The 19,577-nt window shown below is 32.2% G+C and overlaps 4 protein-coding genes across 5 annotated transcripts in view; 2 read left to right on the top strand and 2 right to left on the bottom strand.

Moving 5' to 3' along the window:
* The window catches only part of LOC109329641 (protein STRUBBELIG-RECEPTOR FAMILY 3-like), a 63,628-nt gene that overhangs the window by 1,839 nt on the left and 42,212 nt on the right, over nucleotides 1-19,577 (top strand). For both annotated transcript variants that reach the window (XM_019563360.1, XM_019563357.1), the window contains exon 2: nucleotides 12,114-12,119. The gene's annotated coding sequence lies outside the window, so the exon portion shown is untranslated. The remainder of the gene's footprint in view (nucleotides 1-12,113; nucleotides 12,120-19,577) is intronic.
* On the bottom strand, nucleotides 1,560-4,195 carry LOC109329643 (probable polyol transporter 4). Its single transcript, XM_019563362.1, has 2 exons — nucleotides 3,674-4,195; nucleotides 1,560-2,960 (listed from the first exon to the last, which is right to left on the bottom strand). Exons 1-2 carry the CDS (start codon nucleotides 3,870-3,872, stop codon nucleotides 1,597-1,599), a joined length of 1,563 nt encoding a protein of 520 aa, XP_019418907.1. The 5' UTR covers nucleotides 3,873-4,195; the 3' UTR covers nucleotides 1,560-1,596.
* On the top strand, nucleotides 7,336-9,063 carry LOC109329646 (dof zinc finger protein DOF3.4-like). The gene has a single exon (XM_019563365.1). The coding sequence runs from the start codon at nucleotides 7,780-7,782 to the stop codon at nucleotides 8,629-8,631; it is 852 nt and encodes a 283-aa protein (XP_019418910.1). The 5' UTR covers nucleotides 7,336-7,779; the 3' UTR covers nucleotides 8,632-9,063.
* Nucleotides 12,504-14,555, bottom strand: LOC109329642 (polyphenol oxidase, chloroplastic-like). Its single transcript, XM_019563361.1, has one exon. It carries the CDS (start codon nucleotides 14,517-14,519, stop codon nucleotides 12,726-12,728), a length of 1,794 nt encoding a protein of 597 aa, XP_019418906.1. The 5' UTR covers nucleotides 14,520-14,555; the 3' UTR covers nucleotides 12,504-12,725.

Below are 19,577 nucleotides of genomic sequence, written 5' to 3'. Positions count from 1 at the left end.
CTAACATGATCTTTATGTTTTTACAAATGAAAACTACTTACTTTTTTGCAAAAACTTCTTTGTGTAGGTTTTTGAGGTGCAATTTATTACATAGGGTGATAAAATGTTATAGTTTGTTGAATAGGACATGTTGATATTTCTCACCTATGCATATAAGTGATCCACCTACTTTTAATTTTCAAGGATTCAGCCATTGTTAGTTCAAACACAAATTTCTTGCCTAAAGTTATGACCCCCAATGCATGTTTGCACATTATATTTACAAGATGTATTTTGTGTTTGCCGACTCACATTTTTATTTTATGATATTAAGTATTTTTATTAAATATTAAATATTTATTTTTTTATTTTAGAGAGTTAGAATAATTTTTTATTAGATGTACTTCATATTATAATTTTTTGAATTTATTATAATGTTCAATTTAAAGTGAGATGTATTAATGATAATTATCTAAGATTATATAGTTTTACTTTAGAAATAAAAGAAAAATTGTAGCGAAATAGGAAAGTTGAAATTACACCATTGATAATATAATAATTTGATAACGAAATTCTAGTTCTAGTAATTGCATTTTTATCTACGGTTTATGTATAAACGCAAATTAGACAAACATATAAATTGGGAGGATAAATTGCACAAAATGAAATCGTAAAGGACTGTGGGGAGTAAAGTCGAAAGAAATTGTATTTTTTACTATTGTAAGGCTATCATATTTTTATCCTGAATAAAATTTGAACTTGAGCTTTTCAATTTGAATGATTTAATCTTCAATTTTATTTGTTAACCCAATGATATTTTTCTAAGTCCAAACCCATTAAATGAATTTTAAGGGGTTATTCCCTGCTTTGCCTGTCAATGGAGTTCTTGACTTATGAATGAGAATCATGTCGGCGTTCATATCCTACTTAGTGTCTCAAGTCAATGAGAAAATTTTATTTATTTAAAATAATTATAAAAACAAAAATTAATATTATTTTATGAAGTTTAATCGATTAAAAAGACAAGAACAAGAAAATTATGGATCCATGATTGTACACCCTTAACTTATTATCATCTTGTGTCCCTTTCTTTGTCCCCTTCACACAACTTCAGGGACCCACTTTCTTATATCACATGTGCAAATACCATTTTCTTTTTCTACTTGAGTTGTGACATTCTGGAATGAACAGTAACTAATGTTATTATTATATTGTGATTATTATGAAGGGTACTGATGTAATAATAGTAGAATAATCAACCAGTAATATGCATATAAAAAATAAGTATAACGTGTGGAGTAGTAATAATAATAGCATAAAAATAAGGGTCAAAAGCTAATAAAAAATAAATTAGTGTACAACTACTAAATAACAATTTGTTTATTAAATGTAAAAGAATTATCAAAGTATAAGTGAACATTAAGAAATGCTTAAGCTATGAAATATTTATCATTTATGATGTAGAAGCAGAAATGCCTAATATTATAATATTATATTTGAAACAACTATTGGTCTATTTGCGAGATTATACTCACGAGTGACAATGAAACTTTCATTTCCATTAATGAAACTTTCATTTCCATTCGAAACTCAACTCGCAAATAAACAGTAAGAAACTCATGACTTTTGCATCAAACGTTCTGCATCTCCCATTTCTATCTGACTTACTTGCAATTCTCCCTCATTTTGGAAGAGTACTTCAATATCCTCCAAAGTCTTCCCTTTTGTCTCAGGAACACAATAATGAACAAAGGCAACAGCAAAACACGAAATAAGACCGAAAATGAAGAAGGTTCCGGCTGTGGTGATCGTACGACTGACCGAGAGGAACGACATGGAGATCACACCACTACTTACTCTATTTCCCACTGCTCCAAGAGCTGATGCTTGAGCTCTAAGTCTCAGAGGAAATATCTCAGATGACAAAACCCAACATATAGGACCAAGTCCTACTGAAAAGGAAGCTACATTGCCACAAACTGCGAGAATTGCCAATATGATACCAGCTTTTGCATGGCTCAGAAAAGCTAGAGAGAAGCTCAGGCTAAATAAACTCACTGTCATCCCGATAGTGCTCGCGTAAAGCAAAGGCTTTCTCCCCAATTTGTCGATGAATAATATAGCTATGAGGATGAAGAGAGTTTTCGTGAACCCAACAGCGATGGTTGCTGCGAACGCCTGAGAATTGCCAGTGATCCCAGCATTCTTGAAAATTTGGGGGCTATAATATACAGTTGTATCTATGCCTGTGATCTGTTGGAAACATTGAATTCCACAACCGGTTATAAGCATTCTTCGGATCGGAGGAGAAGGACGCAATATTTCAAGCCAAACAGCTTTTGATTCATATTTATCTGCATTTGCTGACCCAGCAGCTATCTGAATTTCTTGCAACTTTTCTTCAGCCTCCTTTTCACTGTTAGTTATATTTATCAACACTACTCTAGCTTCTTCAATCCTATTCTGCAACACAAGCCATCTCGGGGATTCAGGTATGAAAAACAGTGCAACAGCGATAACAACCGAAGGAATGAGTCCCACACCAAGCATTATTCTCCAATTTATATGCGCTGGAAGCTTCGAAAATGCGTAGTTCGATATGTACCCAAGAAGGATACCAAAGTTTATAAATATCTCAGGGAAAGATGTAAGAGATCCTCTAGCAACGGCAGGAGATATTTCAGCAATGTATACAGGCGCAATCATGACACCGAAACCAATACCCACCCCACACAAGAGTCTTCCTATAATCAATACTTTAAAGGATGGAGCAAGAGCCATAATAGCTCCACCTATTTGGAAGATAACTGCTGCCAAACCAATTGTCCATTTTCGGCCGATGGCATCAGTAGTCTTTCCACCAGCCAAACTACCCAAGAGAGATATTATGCTCAAAATTCCAACAAGTACTTCTTGCTGAACCTCTGTGATCTTCAGATCCTCCCGAATGAAGATAATTGCTCCACTCATAACACCCACGTCTGCAAAATTGTAAGCATAGATAATTGACCTTGGCCTTAGATTTGATCTCACTATTAGCACACAAAAAAGTCTTGCTATTTGTTTAGGAATAAAAAAGAAGTTTTCATAATCTATTAAATATATCACTTCTCAATAAAAAATTACTATTTTTATATCTTTACTAATGCCGACCTCAACCAATGAGATTAAGACTTCGTTGTTGTTGTTTGTTAACCAACATATTCAATTTACCATTGAGGGGTTTACAAATGGACACACCAATAGCTTAACAATTGAGAACTCTATCCACATACATTATGTCCCTACATGTTTTTCCTTTAAAGCATTCTTCTGAGGCTTATCTCATTTTTTGTTTTTTGAACGGCCAGGACAAGTTTCAAACTTAGACACCAAGCCAGTGTTGCAAATTACACACAGAGCACTGCATTTTATATTGATCATTGTGATTATTAATATTATAAACGAAGTAAGCATCAGCTGATTCAGCTCCCATAAAAAAACGGGAGCACATCTGCTGTCGTAGAAGTTGTGTCACTGCATGTAACACTCGGTGATGGTACATATAGCGACACAATTTGTAGAACAAAAGTTGTGTACAAAAAATACATTAGATCCCACCAATTTGGGATATTTTTAAGCATATCAAATAAAATGCACAGAGAAAATAAGTGATTACAATTAGATAATGTGATAAAGAAATAGAAGTAGCTACCATAGCCGAGAAGCACTGAATTGAGAGAAGCAAAGATAGCACAAACAAAGACATATTTGTTGGTTTCAGGGTTATTTGTTTGCAACCCATGTTTAGTTTCAGTAAGATCAGAGTCCATCCTATTGTACTTTGTTTTGGTCCCTAATGGAATCTCAGATAGCTCTTCACTCCCATTTTCTTGCATACCCATCAAGCCCATTGTTCTTCTCCCTCTTCCCCTCAATTCAAAATGGTATCTTTCTTCTCTACAGAGATGAAAGACTTCAACTTTGACTCTAATGGAGCTACCCCAACAGACACAAATGGGGCTTTATGCTCTTAGATCTGGAACATGGAAGAAAAAAGCAGATGAAATGGGAAATTGGGTATTACTAAGAAGGAAGAAAAATAGAAACTTGTAGACACATTGAATTGTTTTTCCATCTCAAAATTCCATTTTGTCTATAATGTGAAGTGGAAGTTGCGTCAACACAGTTCAGTTCTTACAAAGAAGCAACGTCTTTTGACAAAAGCTAAAAGCTGTTGATTTTATATTTTGAATATTAAAACATATCTAAGGTTCTGAGTTTTGTGTTCGTGTTTTTCTCAGGAATCAGATTTGGTTATTATCATACACGTTATGTTCTGACACGTACATGTGATGGTTATAAACCCTCTTTCTAGAATAAATAAGGTTCATAAAACCTTCTTAGTTTGCATTTTCTAATGATGCAAATGATTAATCTTCGAGAATGATGTGTAAAAGATTTCAAATTAGGATGCATCATTTTAAAATCACTCAAGTATGATGTGTAAAATTTATTCACTCTTAGTATAAAGATTTGTATATATGCAATTTATTATCCATCATTTATTTAAATTATTTTTTAAAATTTAATAACAATTAAATGTCAATAATAAATTATGCAATAACAATATATAAAACTCATGCATGATTAATACATATTTTTTTTCTATATTTCTTTTCGTGGCCAATATCATTTCCTTGCTTGCTAAGTTTTGTCATGCTAGTGTAGTTACCTACAAGATTTGGAGGCCAGTCTTCAAAGACTTCCTTATTAAGAATGCATGGGACAATTTTTTATTGCTAGAGCATTTCCTATAAAAGGTAATTGCTATATGATGGTTTGTGCTTCCACGAAATTCACACAATACACCAACATAAAAAATATCACATAGGCAAATAATTAGTGAGATTATTATTGTATTTGTAAAAGAGAAAATATATTTTTTTTGTCCTTGTTATTATAAAATGATTTGTTGTATTATCATTTTTCATATGATATTTCCAATAAAAATTTCATCACACCAAATGCTCCACAAGAATGAAACTACCTAAGCACTAAGCTTCATTTTCATCAAATAATATAGTTAAAGAGATACTGCTAAGGTACTCATAGCTTTTACGATACTCAAGGTAAATTAGTGATTAATTTAAGATATAAATATATTACCATAAAGTGAGCCTTCAATAAATGTTGAGGAATAGACTAACAGAATTATGTGTACACCAAATATATTAGACATCTATGATTATCTAATTTTTCCTTCCCAAAATGCATGGTAGCAATATTTTGTACTATACACATCGCTAGTAAATATTTAACAAGTCATTCTAAATATTAAAGCTACCGGGTAACTCAGAAATTCCAAGGGTACACATTAACAAAATAATTTAAGTGTAATATCTATATGTTTTTTGTGCAAAAAATTATATTAATAACTAAATTATTCATTATTCATTATTCATTTATAGTACTCATATTTAAAAGTTATAATGATTAAATATAAATAATAAATAATACAATAATAATATAAAAAATTCTTACTTTATTAATACATTCACTTTTTATCTGTAGCACATTCTCTAATGTCGCATTTCATATTTGTCTGACAAACATTCGTTGTTTTATTCTCCATATTGTATTGTAGAATAAACATTGGTTGTTCATTACACAGCTTTTATTTAATCGACCGACCAAGATTTGATTTCAATAAATTATTAGTTATGGAATGTTACCCTAATGATGGCTTAACTTGTGGCTACCACCGACTTGGTGAAAAAATTTCAGTGTGATCTATCTGCAATTCTTTGATTAATTTATGTATATGACATAAATTTTCTTACATTTCGTATCTCACTTAACTTGATAAAAAAAATTTGTTTCCCACGTATATACTTTTATTAGAGGCAATTTTGTCCGAGCCAAGAACCTCTACAGGTACGTAAGGCTAACTCTCTCAACGGACATTTTTTATCCACAATACTCGAACCCAAAACCTTACTTAAGGAAAATCAAACTAGCATATACCACTTAAACCCATGTCTATTTGTCCATAGTCATAAATTTGTGTCTAGACATTGAAAATTGAATGTGTCTATGATTTTATAGTTTATAGATTATTTTACACCGTGTGTATATCTTTATCTATTTTTTATTAGTTATTTTCATTGAAGGTTCAACTTAATTTGACTCAAGTTTGTTGTGGTGTATATGTGTTTGACCATCAAGTCTAGTTCTTGTCACACACTCATCCAAATAAAAGCCTCACTACACTCTAAAGTTCAGTTTAAATTATTGAGTTAAAAATTATTAATAATAATAAATTTCCATAAATAAAGATAGGTAAATGGTAATAATGCATCTCAAGTATTCATCTAGCACTGTAAGTAGGTAAAAATATCTCTTGTTATCCTAATTTTTCTTTATTTTTATTTATGAATTTTATTGTTGATAAAAAAAAGTTTATTAGCACAGCCTAATGATTCCTAGAATGCCACAAACCAAAACTTCATTTTAAATTTCTATGCATAACCAACCAACAAGTAAAATCTGTATATTGACATTATAAAGATTTATATATATGTATATTATCATTTATCCTCCATTTGGATTACTTCTTTTAAAAAGTTAACAATAATTAAACATTAATAATGAATAATACAATGTTATTATATAAATCTTATACACTGTCAGTGCATACATCTTTTTCTCGATTTATATTTGAGTGACCCCAAAGAGATGAGACATACACATATATATGCCCAACTTGCAACATGTAATCACATGACATAGGTCCATAATTCATCACTACATCTATTATTTCCCTTGTGCCTGCCCTACAAGAAACCATGTGTTACCAACTGATTTAAACCATACTGAAAATTGTAGGCCCCATTAATACAATCACCATTCCCTTTCCCACTAATGTTAGTCAATTTTAAAGATACATTTTTAGTCCATGGACCGTAGTGTACTTTGCCTTCTTTTTTGTTGCTAACTTTGCATTTGTATCTCAACCTATATACATTATCTCATGTTATCTTATGCTAATGAAAATATAAAATATTAATTAGACTTTATTATTATTGTTATCTCTGCTTCATTATTATTTGTATAGGATAATGTATGAAAAGAAATTTGAGACAAGACAAAAATTTAAAAAATGCTTGAAATATTTATAGTATTGCATCATGCACATATACCCTACGTTCCTTTTACAGCCAAAACACAAAGCACTATCAATGGCCAAAATTCTTCCACATGCTAACCACTCACCTTAACCTTAGGGGTTAAGTATCTCTCTATATTTCCTCTTCTATAATACTTGTGTATAGACCAAGAAAATTAAACTCCTAGGTTTTATTCCATTTGCATCCACTACTATTACCCCACTCACAAGTTACAATTGAAACAAAACAAAACAAAAAATACTCTCTTCACCCCACAAAATTTGAAGTCATTTCTTATGATATTCTTGTTATAATTATTGATACTTTTAAGATAGATAAGGTCTTAAATAGGTACTTAGATATAGACATATTAGAGAAAATAAATGCTCACTATTTCTCTTCACCTTCCTAGGCCTTTCCTTCAATCAAACCATTCCTATTCATCAATTTCCTTACACCTTCACACTGCTTGTTCTATAAGCATCAATCTGATCTTATTATCCTCTTTCAGATTGATTACTTCTCTTATAATAGCACCTATTAGATCAAAGGACTAAACAAACAATTTGCCTCATTTCTTGTCTAATTGTATAGAATAATAAGATCCTATAGTTTTGTTTTGTTATTATTAGTGCTTTGAGTTTAAGATATTATGGGTTTGAGTTCTAATCAGGTTTCTAATAGAAGGGTTGGTTGGGACCCAACGTTATTGGAAGCACAAAATTTGGAGCTACCACAACTTCATGATTCAATGAGGAAACAACATCACCATAATCAGCAACCGGAGTTTGTGAAATGCCCAAGATGTGATTCAACAAACACCAAGTTTTGCTACTACAACAATTACAACAAGTCTCAACCGCGCCATTTCTGTAGAGCTTGTAAGAGGCACTGGACTAAAGGTGGAACACTAAGAAATGTTCCTGTTGGTGGTGGCAGAAAGAATAAGAGAGTAAAAAAACCAACCACACCACTCTCAACAACAACCACAACTTCTATTACCCTAACAAGTGTTGCTTCTCTTGAAGTAGATCATGATCACAAAGGAAAACCTACTTCTCTTTACCAACCTTTGATTTGTCCACAACCATCTATGGATAATATTATTTGTACTACAAGAGATTCAGAAGATAAAGACTTTGGTATAGGTAATGGAATCTTTCTGAGTTCAAGTATTATGCCTCATACTGAAAACCAAAGCATGATCTTCCCTTTTTCAACAACTTCAAGCTCTTTTGACACAAACCCATGTTCTATATCAACCTCTTTGCCATCCTCCAATGTGTATAACTATGGAGAAGAGTTTAAAACAATGGAGGAATCAACCATCAACAGCATGATGCCTATAACTAGTGGCAATAACACACCACAATGGGAGATTATGCCTGCAACTGGTATTGGCATGGGAATGTCATCAAACTATTGGAGTTGGGAAGATATTGATTCATTTGTCTCAACTGACATTAATGTTCCTTGGGATGATGATTCTGATGTCAAACCCTGAGAAAATAAAATGAAAAAAATGTAACATATGGTAGTGTTCATATTCATAGGTTAGTTATTTAATTGGGGTTGTTTTGTGTTTATTTTTTTGTTTCATATATAGATTAGTAAGGTTTATTTCGTTTAAGAAAGTGTTTTATATTTTGATTTATAATTAGAAGTCTGGAACCTTGTTTTCACTTTTTTCAAAATTTTCTATAGAAAACATGAGAAGAAGGTGAAACACTTGTAATTACTGATGAAAATGCATTGGTCTTTGTTGTAATTTTTACAAAAATGATAGAATTTGGAGCTGTCTTGTTTTAGTTTCAGCTTCAGCTTCAAGCAATTAGGGGGGTCCAATTAAATGTAACCCACTTTGTTTGCATATTCTAATAAAACTGTGTATAAATGTTGCAAGTCCTATAGCATTATTCATCAATATTAATTTTTTTTAAAGGGTTTCTGAGTGCTTTGTGATAAGGATAACCATTGTTATAGGTCTTGTCCATTACATCTAAACCGACAGAAATGTGGTGTAAGATTTTTTTGGAACGAGAATCACGGATTCAGATACGGATAAGCTTGGATTTGTGAAGGATATGTGTTTTTAGGATATCCAAAAATTAAAACAAAATAAAATAAAGATAAAGATACATATCTAATATGTTTTCAATAAAAAATAGGATACGAAAAGATACGTTTTATCAATTTTATAAATTTTTTTACTATATTTTCTAGTTTTGGTACTTGGAATTTTGGAAGACAATGATTTACAATTTCTATTATATTTTCTACTTTAGATATTTTGATTTACACTTATAATTTTATCATATTTTATGTATTTTTTATTATTCTATACATGTATCGTGAACGTATCCTATATTTTAAAAAAATGAGTATCAATGTACCAGATATGTATTGTATACAACCCACATATCTATATATTCGTGCTTTTAGATATATATGTGTTGGTAGATATAAACATGAATTTGATAGCACACAATTCATCACAACTAGAGATGACAAAACAGGCCGCCCTATCCGTTTAGTTCGCACCTGCAAATGCCCGTAAAAATTTAAACGGGTGCGAGCATGCCTGCATTGGTTAACGAACAAAATTCAATGCCCTACCCGTTTTAAAACGGGCCCGCAGGCATTGTTAAATAATTTAAAAAATAAAAAAATTCATATAATAAATGAAATAAAATTAAATAAAGTTGTTGAAGATAAAAAAGTAACAATTTTTTTATATTTTATATGAAGTTTAACAAATCACATTAGATTACAATTTTTCTAGGGATTAAAAATCACATTACATCATAACTTATTTAAAATTTTCTTATTTTTTCCTTAAATTATGTTTATGGGCTGCACGCGGGCCGCCCACATGCCCAACAGAAATGTTCGCAAACTTAGCGGGCAAAACGGGCAAATGGACAAAATTTCTATACCCTGCCCGTAAAAAAATGCGGGTTATGCGGGCATGCCCATTTTGTCATCTCTAATCACAACCACTTTGAGAATTATTGTTTGCTTCTTGGGCAGAGAGAATTATGGTTGTAAAATAGTTTATTGGTACTCTGGTAACTATTATATACGTCAAGGATGGTTTCTCTGTGGGCTTGTAGTTCACAACATCACATGGTACGTTCATATTTGTTGTACTTTAATACAACAGTTTATGATATCTTGGCCCACCATAATTTCAAGGTTTGTTTCAGCTTGTCGTTTCTTCTTCTATTATTGATGAGCATGGAACAATGGTAGACCCTTTTGATATATGGAAGTTTTATATAGAGAATATTCTAAGGGTTTACTGAATCACAAGCATAAATTAACAGCTTCAATTACTGTGCCTTGCATAGTTGTATTTCACTAATGATAGTGGATCTTATTGGAGTCTTTAAATAGAGCATAAAATGTTACTAACATGGATAATGATATATGGGAAAAAGCACACATACAAATACTATGCAGAATCATTGAATTTTACGTGGATCAATATTAGATCCTTTGTTATTTTTTATTGAACTCCTAGGTTTGTAATTAATATGTATGTCTCTCAGTTTCTATGTTTGATTATTTGGCTTGTTATATTATACTCAATTGCATACTATCTTATTTCGGGAAGAAAACAAATTTGGGAGTTGGATTTTATATGGGAATGAAGATAAATGAAAGGTTTGGTAGTCATCTCAAATTTTTCATTGTCCTCCAAAATTCAACTCGTAAACAAACTCTTAAATAATATAAGGAAGAGTATTGTTTACGAATTTATGGGCTCCATATATCAATTCACCAAAGTCTCGTAAGTTTACTTGGACAACAGGCTTCAACTTTAGAGATAGCACTTCATCTTTTTAGGCCCATCTTGCATCCAAAAAATATTGAAAAACTTCAATTTTCTAAACATATTCTTCTTTAATGTCTATCCCCATCTTCTCATTCCAGTTATGGTGGGTAGAGTTGCAAAGTAAAACTTACATATCTGATCGTTGAGTTCATTCAACTTCAAAAATATCTAAAAAAATTAAGAATTTGAGTTTGAAATTGGAAGGAAAAGGAGAGTTGAAAGAAGAAGAAGTGAGTTGAACATGATTTATAATGAAAAAAGATCCACTAATATTATATTATGTTAGGAGTGAAACCGTTCTTTTTATGTATCCTTCTATAAGTCTTAGATCATATACAAGTCTAATATAATATTAGAATCTTAGATCATATACAAGTCTAATATAATATTAGAATCTTAGATCATATACAAGTCTAATATAATATTAGAATCTTACATCATATAAGTCTAATATAATCTTAGAATCTTAGATCTATATAAGTCTCTAATATAATCTTCTAAAATATTTGTCTCGTGTAGGTTTATTCTCGGTGGAGCAGGCACGTAGCACGTTGATAAAAGACAATATTAACTACAATAGATAACTCAGATTTGGTATATAACTAAAAAATTAAAGTATTTTATTAAAACTAGGAAACTTCGACAATTGAGTAGGTAGCTAGTAAAATAATAATAATTTATTCTGAATTGTTAAGAATTTAAAAAGAAACAGTGGTAAATGGTCAAGCTAGTACCAAGTTGGAAGATCTGAGTCACATGGTGATATATTGGAGATAACGATGCCATAATTTCATACAAATCCTTTCTTTCAAAGTGCTTCCAAAAAGTCATTACTAATATTGTTACCGTTACTCCACTAGTTCCATTTTTAGTGTATAAGGTTATATGTATAGTGTAAGAGTCAATAAATAATATAAAGTTATTAAAATAATTATGTGAAAAATATATATACATTGATACCAAATAATCAATGGAAACGGAAAGAGAGGGATTTGATCCCTCGGTAAACAAAAAGCCTACATAGCAGTTGTAATGCTACGCCTTGAACCACTCGGTCATCTTTTCCTCCTACATAATATAATGATTATGACCCAAAAATCGGGTGAATAGTGAATCATTCATATTCCCAACGGTGTATATGTTTTATATACTGGCTACACCATCTACCATTTGTATTTAACTATCATTGATTCTTCAAAAAAATAATATAAATGAATGATGAAAAATATATTAGTTGTGTATAAATCTTTACACTAACATTACATCGATATTACATTCAATAATTATATAGTTATTGAATTGTTTTCCACGAATGATGCTAAAGCCTAATCCTAAACTTTACACCTAAACTTATGCCATTCAAATCAACTAAGGGTTCAGCACTGAGTGGAGATAATAATAAGCCAAAAAACAAATTTTTAAGAGACTAGATTTTATTTATTCTTGAGTTCAATAATTTTAGAAATTTCAAAATTATATTCCACCTCAAACATTCATGTACTGAGAATCCAGTATCGGAAAAAAAAACCAATACAAACTTACATAAGCTTAATCATAAACTTTATTACTGGCCAGGGTAAAGTTCAAACCAAACAACAAAATAAGAACACATAGTTTGACCTATAATGTTTCATATATTGAAACATGGGCATCAAATCACAGCCCTATGATTATTTGACATACTTTCTTTGTTTTTATGATGTCTTTTTCAAAAGTTGTTCTTCAAATAATATAACTTTTCTTCAAACTTTTCACCAATATCACTTGTGAAACTCTATCTTAATACCTCCAATGGTGACTTGCCCTTGCCCTAACTTGGGGACCAAAGTCACCACAACATGCTCATCATCTTCAGCACCCAAATCCTCCAACAATTCTGATATCCCAAGCCTCAAGTGAGTCTTCATCTTACTTTGTCTGTGCTTGTGCTTATGAGGCAGATTCACAAAGCTTCCTGCAAACTCAGTCTTTGTTGGCCCACTTGGCACATCATCTTCATCATTGATGTATACATCAAATTTCACTCCTAAATCTCTCTCAAACTCAATCCCTTCTATCACCAACACCTCCTCCTCTTCTTCCTTCTGTTTCTTACTCCTACTCTTCTTGTGCCTCTTCACAATTGTGCTCACACTTGAATCCAAAACCAAGGGAAACTTGGTTTCCTTAGAACTCTCAGCAGCTTGTGCTGCACCAACACCAAGTTTATTTTTTATTGCACTCACAAACCTACCACTACGTGGTGTAGGCTTAGCATCTAACCATGGAACATTAACATTTTGATAAACATATCCAAGCTTTGTAGTATCAAGACTGTCCTTAACCTTCACACGAACAAGATTCTTATTCTCATCATAGAAAAGAAACCCAGATTCTAACCAATCAGAATCAGTAATATCTTTTCTTTTTCCTCCAAGACTTTTCCATATTGACCACAATCTATCCACGTTACCATGGTGAGAATAGAAAATAGGATCTCTTGCTGCGGAATAGAGGGTCCCCATATCCTCACCAGCACCTGATGTTCCCCCGGTCCAAGTATGAACTGGACCATGAGGGATATTCTCAACAGTTCCACCCCCAGGATCACTCTGATCTCCGGCGCGATATGTCGCGCCGAAGAAGAGACTGGGAGTCTTGGAACTTGACACTACTTGGCGGTACATGATTTTGAGATTAGCTGATGCTTGGTCTCCAGGCGTATCATTGTTTTCATTGCCATCAAAATCAAGGTCTACAAGGGTTGGTGGTTGATGAGTTGGATTTCTGAGAGAGTCATAAAGTGGTGAGTTAGAATCTGCAAAAAAAGAAGGGATTGGCATGCCATCTGGGGTATCCCAATTCCAAAATGGAATAGAAAAATTTGGGTCAAGATCTTTGACCAAACTCGCTAAGATTCTCTCATAGAAATAGAGGTACCAACGATGGAATGGAAAGAAGAGCCAAGAATCATGGACTTGAAGATCAAGGTCAGGGAACCCAACTTGATGATATGCACCATCACAATAAGCGCAATGAACATTGGCTTGTTGGTAGAAATTACGTGGATCATCAGAAGGAAGTGCTTTCATACGACGAATTGCTTCTTTATAGTTTTGGATATAGGTTTCATCAACTAAATGTGCAGCTGGTCTAACCCTAACTTTGGTATTCAATGGAAACTTGAAGTCTATGATTTGTGAGGAAAATGGGGGGCAACAATTGATTGGATCAGCACCAGAAGGTAGGTCAGCTGGACCACAAGTGGCTAGGTCTGGAGGGGAGATAGGAGCAGCAAGGGACAATGGGTCCTTGTTTAGGGTAGCTGCTGTGCCATATAGTCCAGCTCCTAAGCCAATCAGCATGTTCCTTCTGTCAAACATCCCTAGATTAATAGGTTCTTGTGTGTTATCACCTTCCTTTATGGCTTTGCATGACACTCTAGAAACATAGTATTGGCTTGGTTTTGCTACTTTTGTGGTTTTGGACTTAGGGCTTGTGATCAAGAAGGGACACAAAGATGAGGTAGAAAGAGAGGTTCCTGAAAAAGGTGGAGGAAAGTATAGAGAAGCCATGAAATATTTGTTTTAATTTGCTTCAATGCATGTTGTGGATTCAATCTTGGACTACAATTTTATAACGAAGTTGTAGAGACTAATCTTTAATAAAATATATAAGTTGAAAGATTAAAAATGACAATTTGGCAAAAATAGTCATACTAGATCGAGATCTATATTAAGTCTCATTGTCGTGTGGTGTCACAAAGTAGTCTAATGGTGAGAATGAAAAGGTTAAGGAATGGAATGCAGAAGGTTGTGAGTTCGAGTTTTACTAACAAAAATAATTTGATGATTAGGGGAAAGAAAATTGAAGGTTCTAGTCTCACCTACAACAAAAATACTATCAAATAAATATTTATCGATAAAAGAAAAGTCTCATTGCCGTGCCATTCACTCTATCTTCTCAAAGTCCAAATACAGGAAATATGGACGCACGATTGGAAATTAAATAATTAAACATGTTCGACTGGAAGTAGTTTAGATCAAGCCTGATCCAGTTATTATTATATGAATGCATCAATACGTGGGTAGTTTCTCAAAGGAACCGGTATCTTTCTGTTCCGAAATCTTTACGTATTCATGTCTCAAGCCAATCATATCTCATCAAATCACATAAAAATATTATGTTATATTTATTTTAATTTTCTTTTTTAGTATGTGTCAAATTTTCATTAGATTGGAACACAATAAGACACAGAAAAGTGGGACAGTTGCTCCCCATTCTCTCCAGAGAGATATAACTTTTTTTATTCACATTAGGTAGACACCCAGAATATGATATTTGAATAGTTGTTTAAAATAATCTTTTGCAACTTAAAAGTAAATCGAGAGCTTCCCTTACCTTTTATATTTCAATTATAATGTTTTGGTTATAGATTAGTTATACCATATCTCAACTATCTACTACGTTAACTTTAATTAATATGTCATGACAAATTGACAACGTAATTGAGGTCACTTGTAGTAGATAATGTTTTGGAGGCTTTTCCCTTTCTGTATTTTCATGCTTTTAAGTTTTTTAATCAAGATGGCTTGTTCATTAAAATTTGCATATCATACCAGACTACTATTACCTAAGAACTAAGAGCATTCTTTTTTTGGGTACAAGAATTAAGAGTTTTCTTCTAAAGAGAATCTTAATTTCAAGTGAGTCTTAATTAAATCTAATGTAATAGATAAAAAGTCTTAATATAAACTCTTAAATTTTGTCTTATGAGCCTTTTTCAATTTGTTACATCCAGTTAAACCGGAGGAATACTCACCCAAAACATTTCCTCCCACAGCCGAACAAGATCTGGGCAAGAGCTATTTGGGGAAGACAATATCCTACTGCAAGCACTATTAATGTACCTCTGATTCTCCATTAATGTGCCCTTGTCAAACTTTGTCAAGTTATCTGCAAAATCTACTTGCCCCTCCGACAGATCCACAAGAGCAGACCTACATGGTGGCTAGAATCGGCCTAACATACGCCTAGCATATGCCCAATATACGCCTACCATACCCTACCTTACCTACTACATCACAACCAACCAATGCTCGGGCACCACATCATTCAATCCAAACGCTATAAATAAGAGGTTCCTCATACATGAAATATTATCAATGTCTCATTCTCTCATTTATTGTTTGCATTCATTACTCTCTACTCTCATATATCTCGGTTTTACTCTCAATCACTCTCATTATTAGTCTCATATTGACTTAATCATCAGATAACCTTTTCAGGTACCTCCACTGGTGGATCCAAACTCTGTTCTGACCAGTCTCCAGAAGCAAGCTACTCAACCGGTCTCCTAATTTCGACCATATCCAAGCAACACTAAAGAACATAATTCATATTGGATTTTAGTAATTCAATGATCATTTCATATGTTTTGAACATTCTGCATCCAAATTAAATCTTGAAAATTCGATTTGTAATTGTTTATAGGGTAATAAGATACTCAAATAATCAATGCATAATCACTATTCTTACTTCCTAAAACCCTATGTTCATCTTCTTCTTTTCCTTTAAGGACCCTTAATTGATTTTGGGGTGCTTTGGCATTTCTTCCCTTTTTTTATTATTGCATTGTAACCACTATAATTAAGACCATTTAATATTTTTATTTTCTAAAAAACCAACAATTACTAATATTTAATCAACTAAATGAATTCAAATAAAAGTCGCTTATAAGCTAGCAATAAACTGTTAATTAGGGAAGATAAATATGAAAAATATTATATTTGTACCATCATCAATGTGCTAATAGGATCTCCAAAATTTGGTTACTCATGTCACCCACTCATACTATTTGGAAGCTTGAAATTGAGTTCTAATAATATATGTATAAATATAAATAGTTTGTTGAATTTGATTGGAGAAATATTGTTGTGATAGAGCAGGGAGAGTTTCAAGGATAGAACTGTCCCTAGAAATGTCAATGACTCAATGACACTGAAATATTATAATTATTTATTGCATGTGGTGAAAAATGACACATTCATGATTCATCTTTTAATTTCTTCTCACTATTCTTTGTGTATATATATAATGGAAGGAATTATTTACATTGAATAAGATGGGTAGACAAAGTCCAGTTGCATAACATGACCAAATCAAAAGACAACTAGCATGAATCTTTTGTATTAAAATCGGAAGAGAAAGAATTAACATTTAGTTTAGTCACCGAAATTTTCCATATGCAATAACTTGGTCTCTGAAAAATGATAATCCACAAATTGATGTTCATTTTTTTTATGTACAAAAAAAATTAACACCTAAGAAAATGTTATCACAGACTGTATGATTCTCTCATTCAGGCCATTATACAATAATCATTTTTATTTAATATTGGGATCACATGCAATTATGAAATGTAATTTAAAAAATTGTACACCTTCAATTATATCATTAACAATCACAAGAGAGTCCAGAATATTTGTCCTTTTCAAAAACGCTAATTGAGATTAGAGATTAGGCTTGGTTGGACCTTAATTAAAATAGGTTACAGGATAGTTATTTTCTTCAATTTTTAAGTTACAACTTACAAGTGCTAGTTAGGAAAATTTTGAGAATAATGATTGAGTCATAATGGACAGATGAACCTGGTTTGTTCAAACTAGGCAAAGGTTAGTTGCGTCCTTGAATATATAATTGACATTGTTTGGTATTACCAAGTATGTTCCTTCACTTTTTTTTAAGGAGTTAATCATTTTCGTAGTTCGTGGTTGCTTCTTTCAACAAGTATTATTCTCAACCTTCAACCTTGGGATCTAGTGGAATCTTACACCGTTAGACTAATACATTGTTGGCATATAGAGAAGTTATTATAAGTCAAATAATATGATGACATAAAATGGATATATGACAATAAGAAATTGAATGAATTATTATAGAAAAATAGTAAGTATTTAAAAGTCCAACATGAATTATGAACACATTGACTTCTTAATTAATGGGCAAGTATTTGATTTACTTTAGAGGGAGAAGCCCATAGTTTTTATTTAGATGCCAGTTTCTAGTACTTTTATGTCTTATTTTATCAGGGAAATAATAATAGAAATATTTTTAGGACAACATTAGCTGTATAAATAATAATAAATTAATAATAATTAATGCTAATGTCTCATAAGTGGATTATTATAGTAATCACAATGATACCATGATGTAAATCACCATTAATTTAAAGATAAGAGTGCTTTGCATCACGAATAATTTCCAAAAAAATAAAAGTCTCAGAAGTTTCATGTCTAACATTGTATAACCTCAAAGAGGGTACCACTCATAATTTTGTGTGTAGCCTACAAAAGCATGGAAGTTACCAAAAGGTATATCAAGTTAAGATCTACTTTCATGTCAACGAAATTGCATACAAATTATTATATTAGTTAACTTTAAGATGCTCTTAAAAACAGTGAAAATATTTTTAAATTCCAACATGTTCAAGAATCTCAATTGAATTAAGTGATAAACAAAGTCATTAACAATTACCCATTATGTAATTAAACATTGCATTGTCTCGCTGGTCATTTGGTTGCACCAAAATGTACCAAGTCTATAGGTTGTAGTTTTTTTTGTAGCATCAAGAGTATCATATCCTAACCTTTTAAGGTAAGAAAGTAATCACTTTTTAGATTTGTGGTTGTCTTTCTCAACAAGTGTCACTCATAAAAGTCGAACTATTAATTTTTTAGTCATCTTAGAAATCTATAGGTTATACTATAGTTTGATTCCATGGTGCAACGTTGCAACAAAATATATTTACTTTTAAATTAGGTCTTAGGGAAGAAACCGTGTTAAACAGAATGGGATCATTTGTCATTAGAATTTGTTAATTGTTGTAATCAAAGAGAGTTAGGTATAGTAGTTAGAGGAGTTTCCAATTATAGAAAGTAGTTAAGTTGGTTAAGTTGTTTTAGGAAAGTTGTATAAATCATGTAATGATTGATGGATCAAATAACTAATGCACTGAATATTCATTGAATCTCTTCTTGCATCACTCTCTTCCTTACTCATCCGAATTCCTCACCATTCTGTTTTTCATCTCCTTTCTTCTGCAACATTCTTTCTGCAATTCTTTTTCTTTCTCTTCTATCACAATTCTAACAATTGGTATCAGAGCTAACAAAAAGATCACCAATCTTTCCGCTGCAAAATGGCACAAACAACTGGAAATTTTGCCACTACACTACCTGTTTTAGATGGCAAGAATTGGACAAGGTGGTGCATACAAATGAGAGCAATACTTGGATACCAAGATGTGGCAGAAATGGTAGAAGAAGGAATACCAGCTATAGAGGAAGAAGCAACAGAAGCACAGAGGCTCACACACAAGCAAAACAAGAAAAGGGATTGCAAAGCAATTTGTCTCCTTCATCNAGAGCTAACAAAAAGATCACCAATCTTTCCGCTGCAAAATGGCACAATCAACTGGAAATTTTGCTACAACACTACCTGTTTTAGATGGCAAGAATTGGACAAGGTGGTGCATACAAATGAGAGCAATACTTGGATACCAAGATGTGGCAGAAATAGTAGAAGAAGGAATACCAGTTCTAGAGGAAGAAGCAACAGAAGCACAGAGGCTC

Source organism: Lupinus angustifolius, chromosome LG16 (assembly GCF_001865875.1).
Source record: "Lupinus angustifolius cultivar Tanjil chromosome LG16, LupAngTanjil_v1.0, whole genome shotgun sequence".
In the NCBI taxonomy this organism is placed as follows: Eukaryota; Viridiplantae; Streptophyta; class Magnoliopsida; order Fabales; family Fabaceae; genus Lupinus; species Lupinus angustifolius.
The sequence above is the reverse complement of the archived record's forward strand: the minus strand, read 5'-3'. Positions and strand labels throughout refer to the sequence as shown.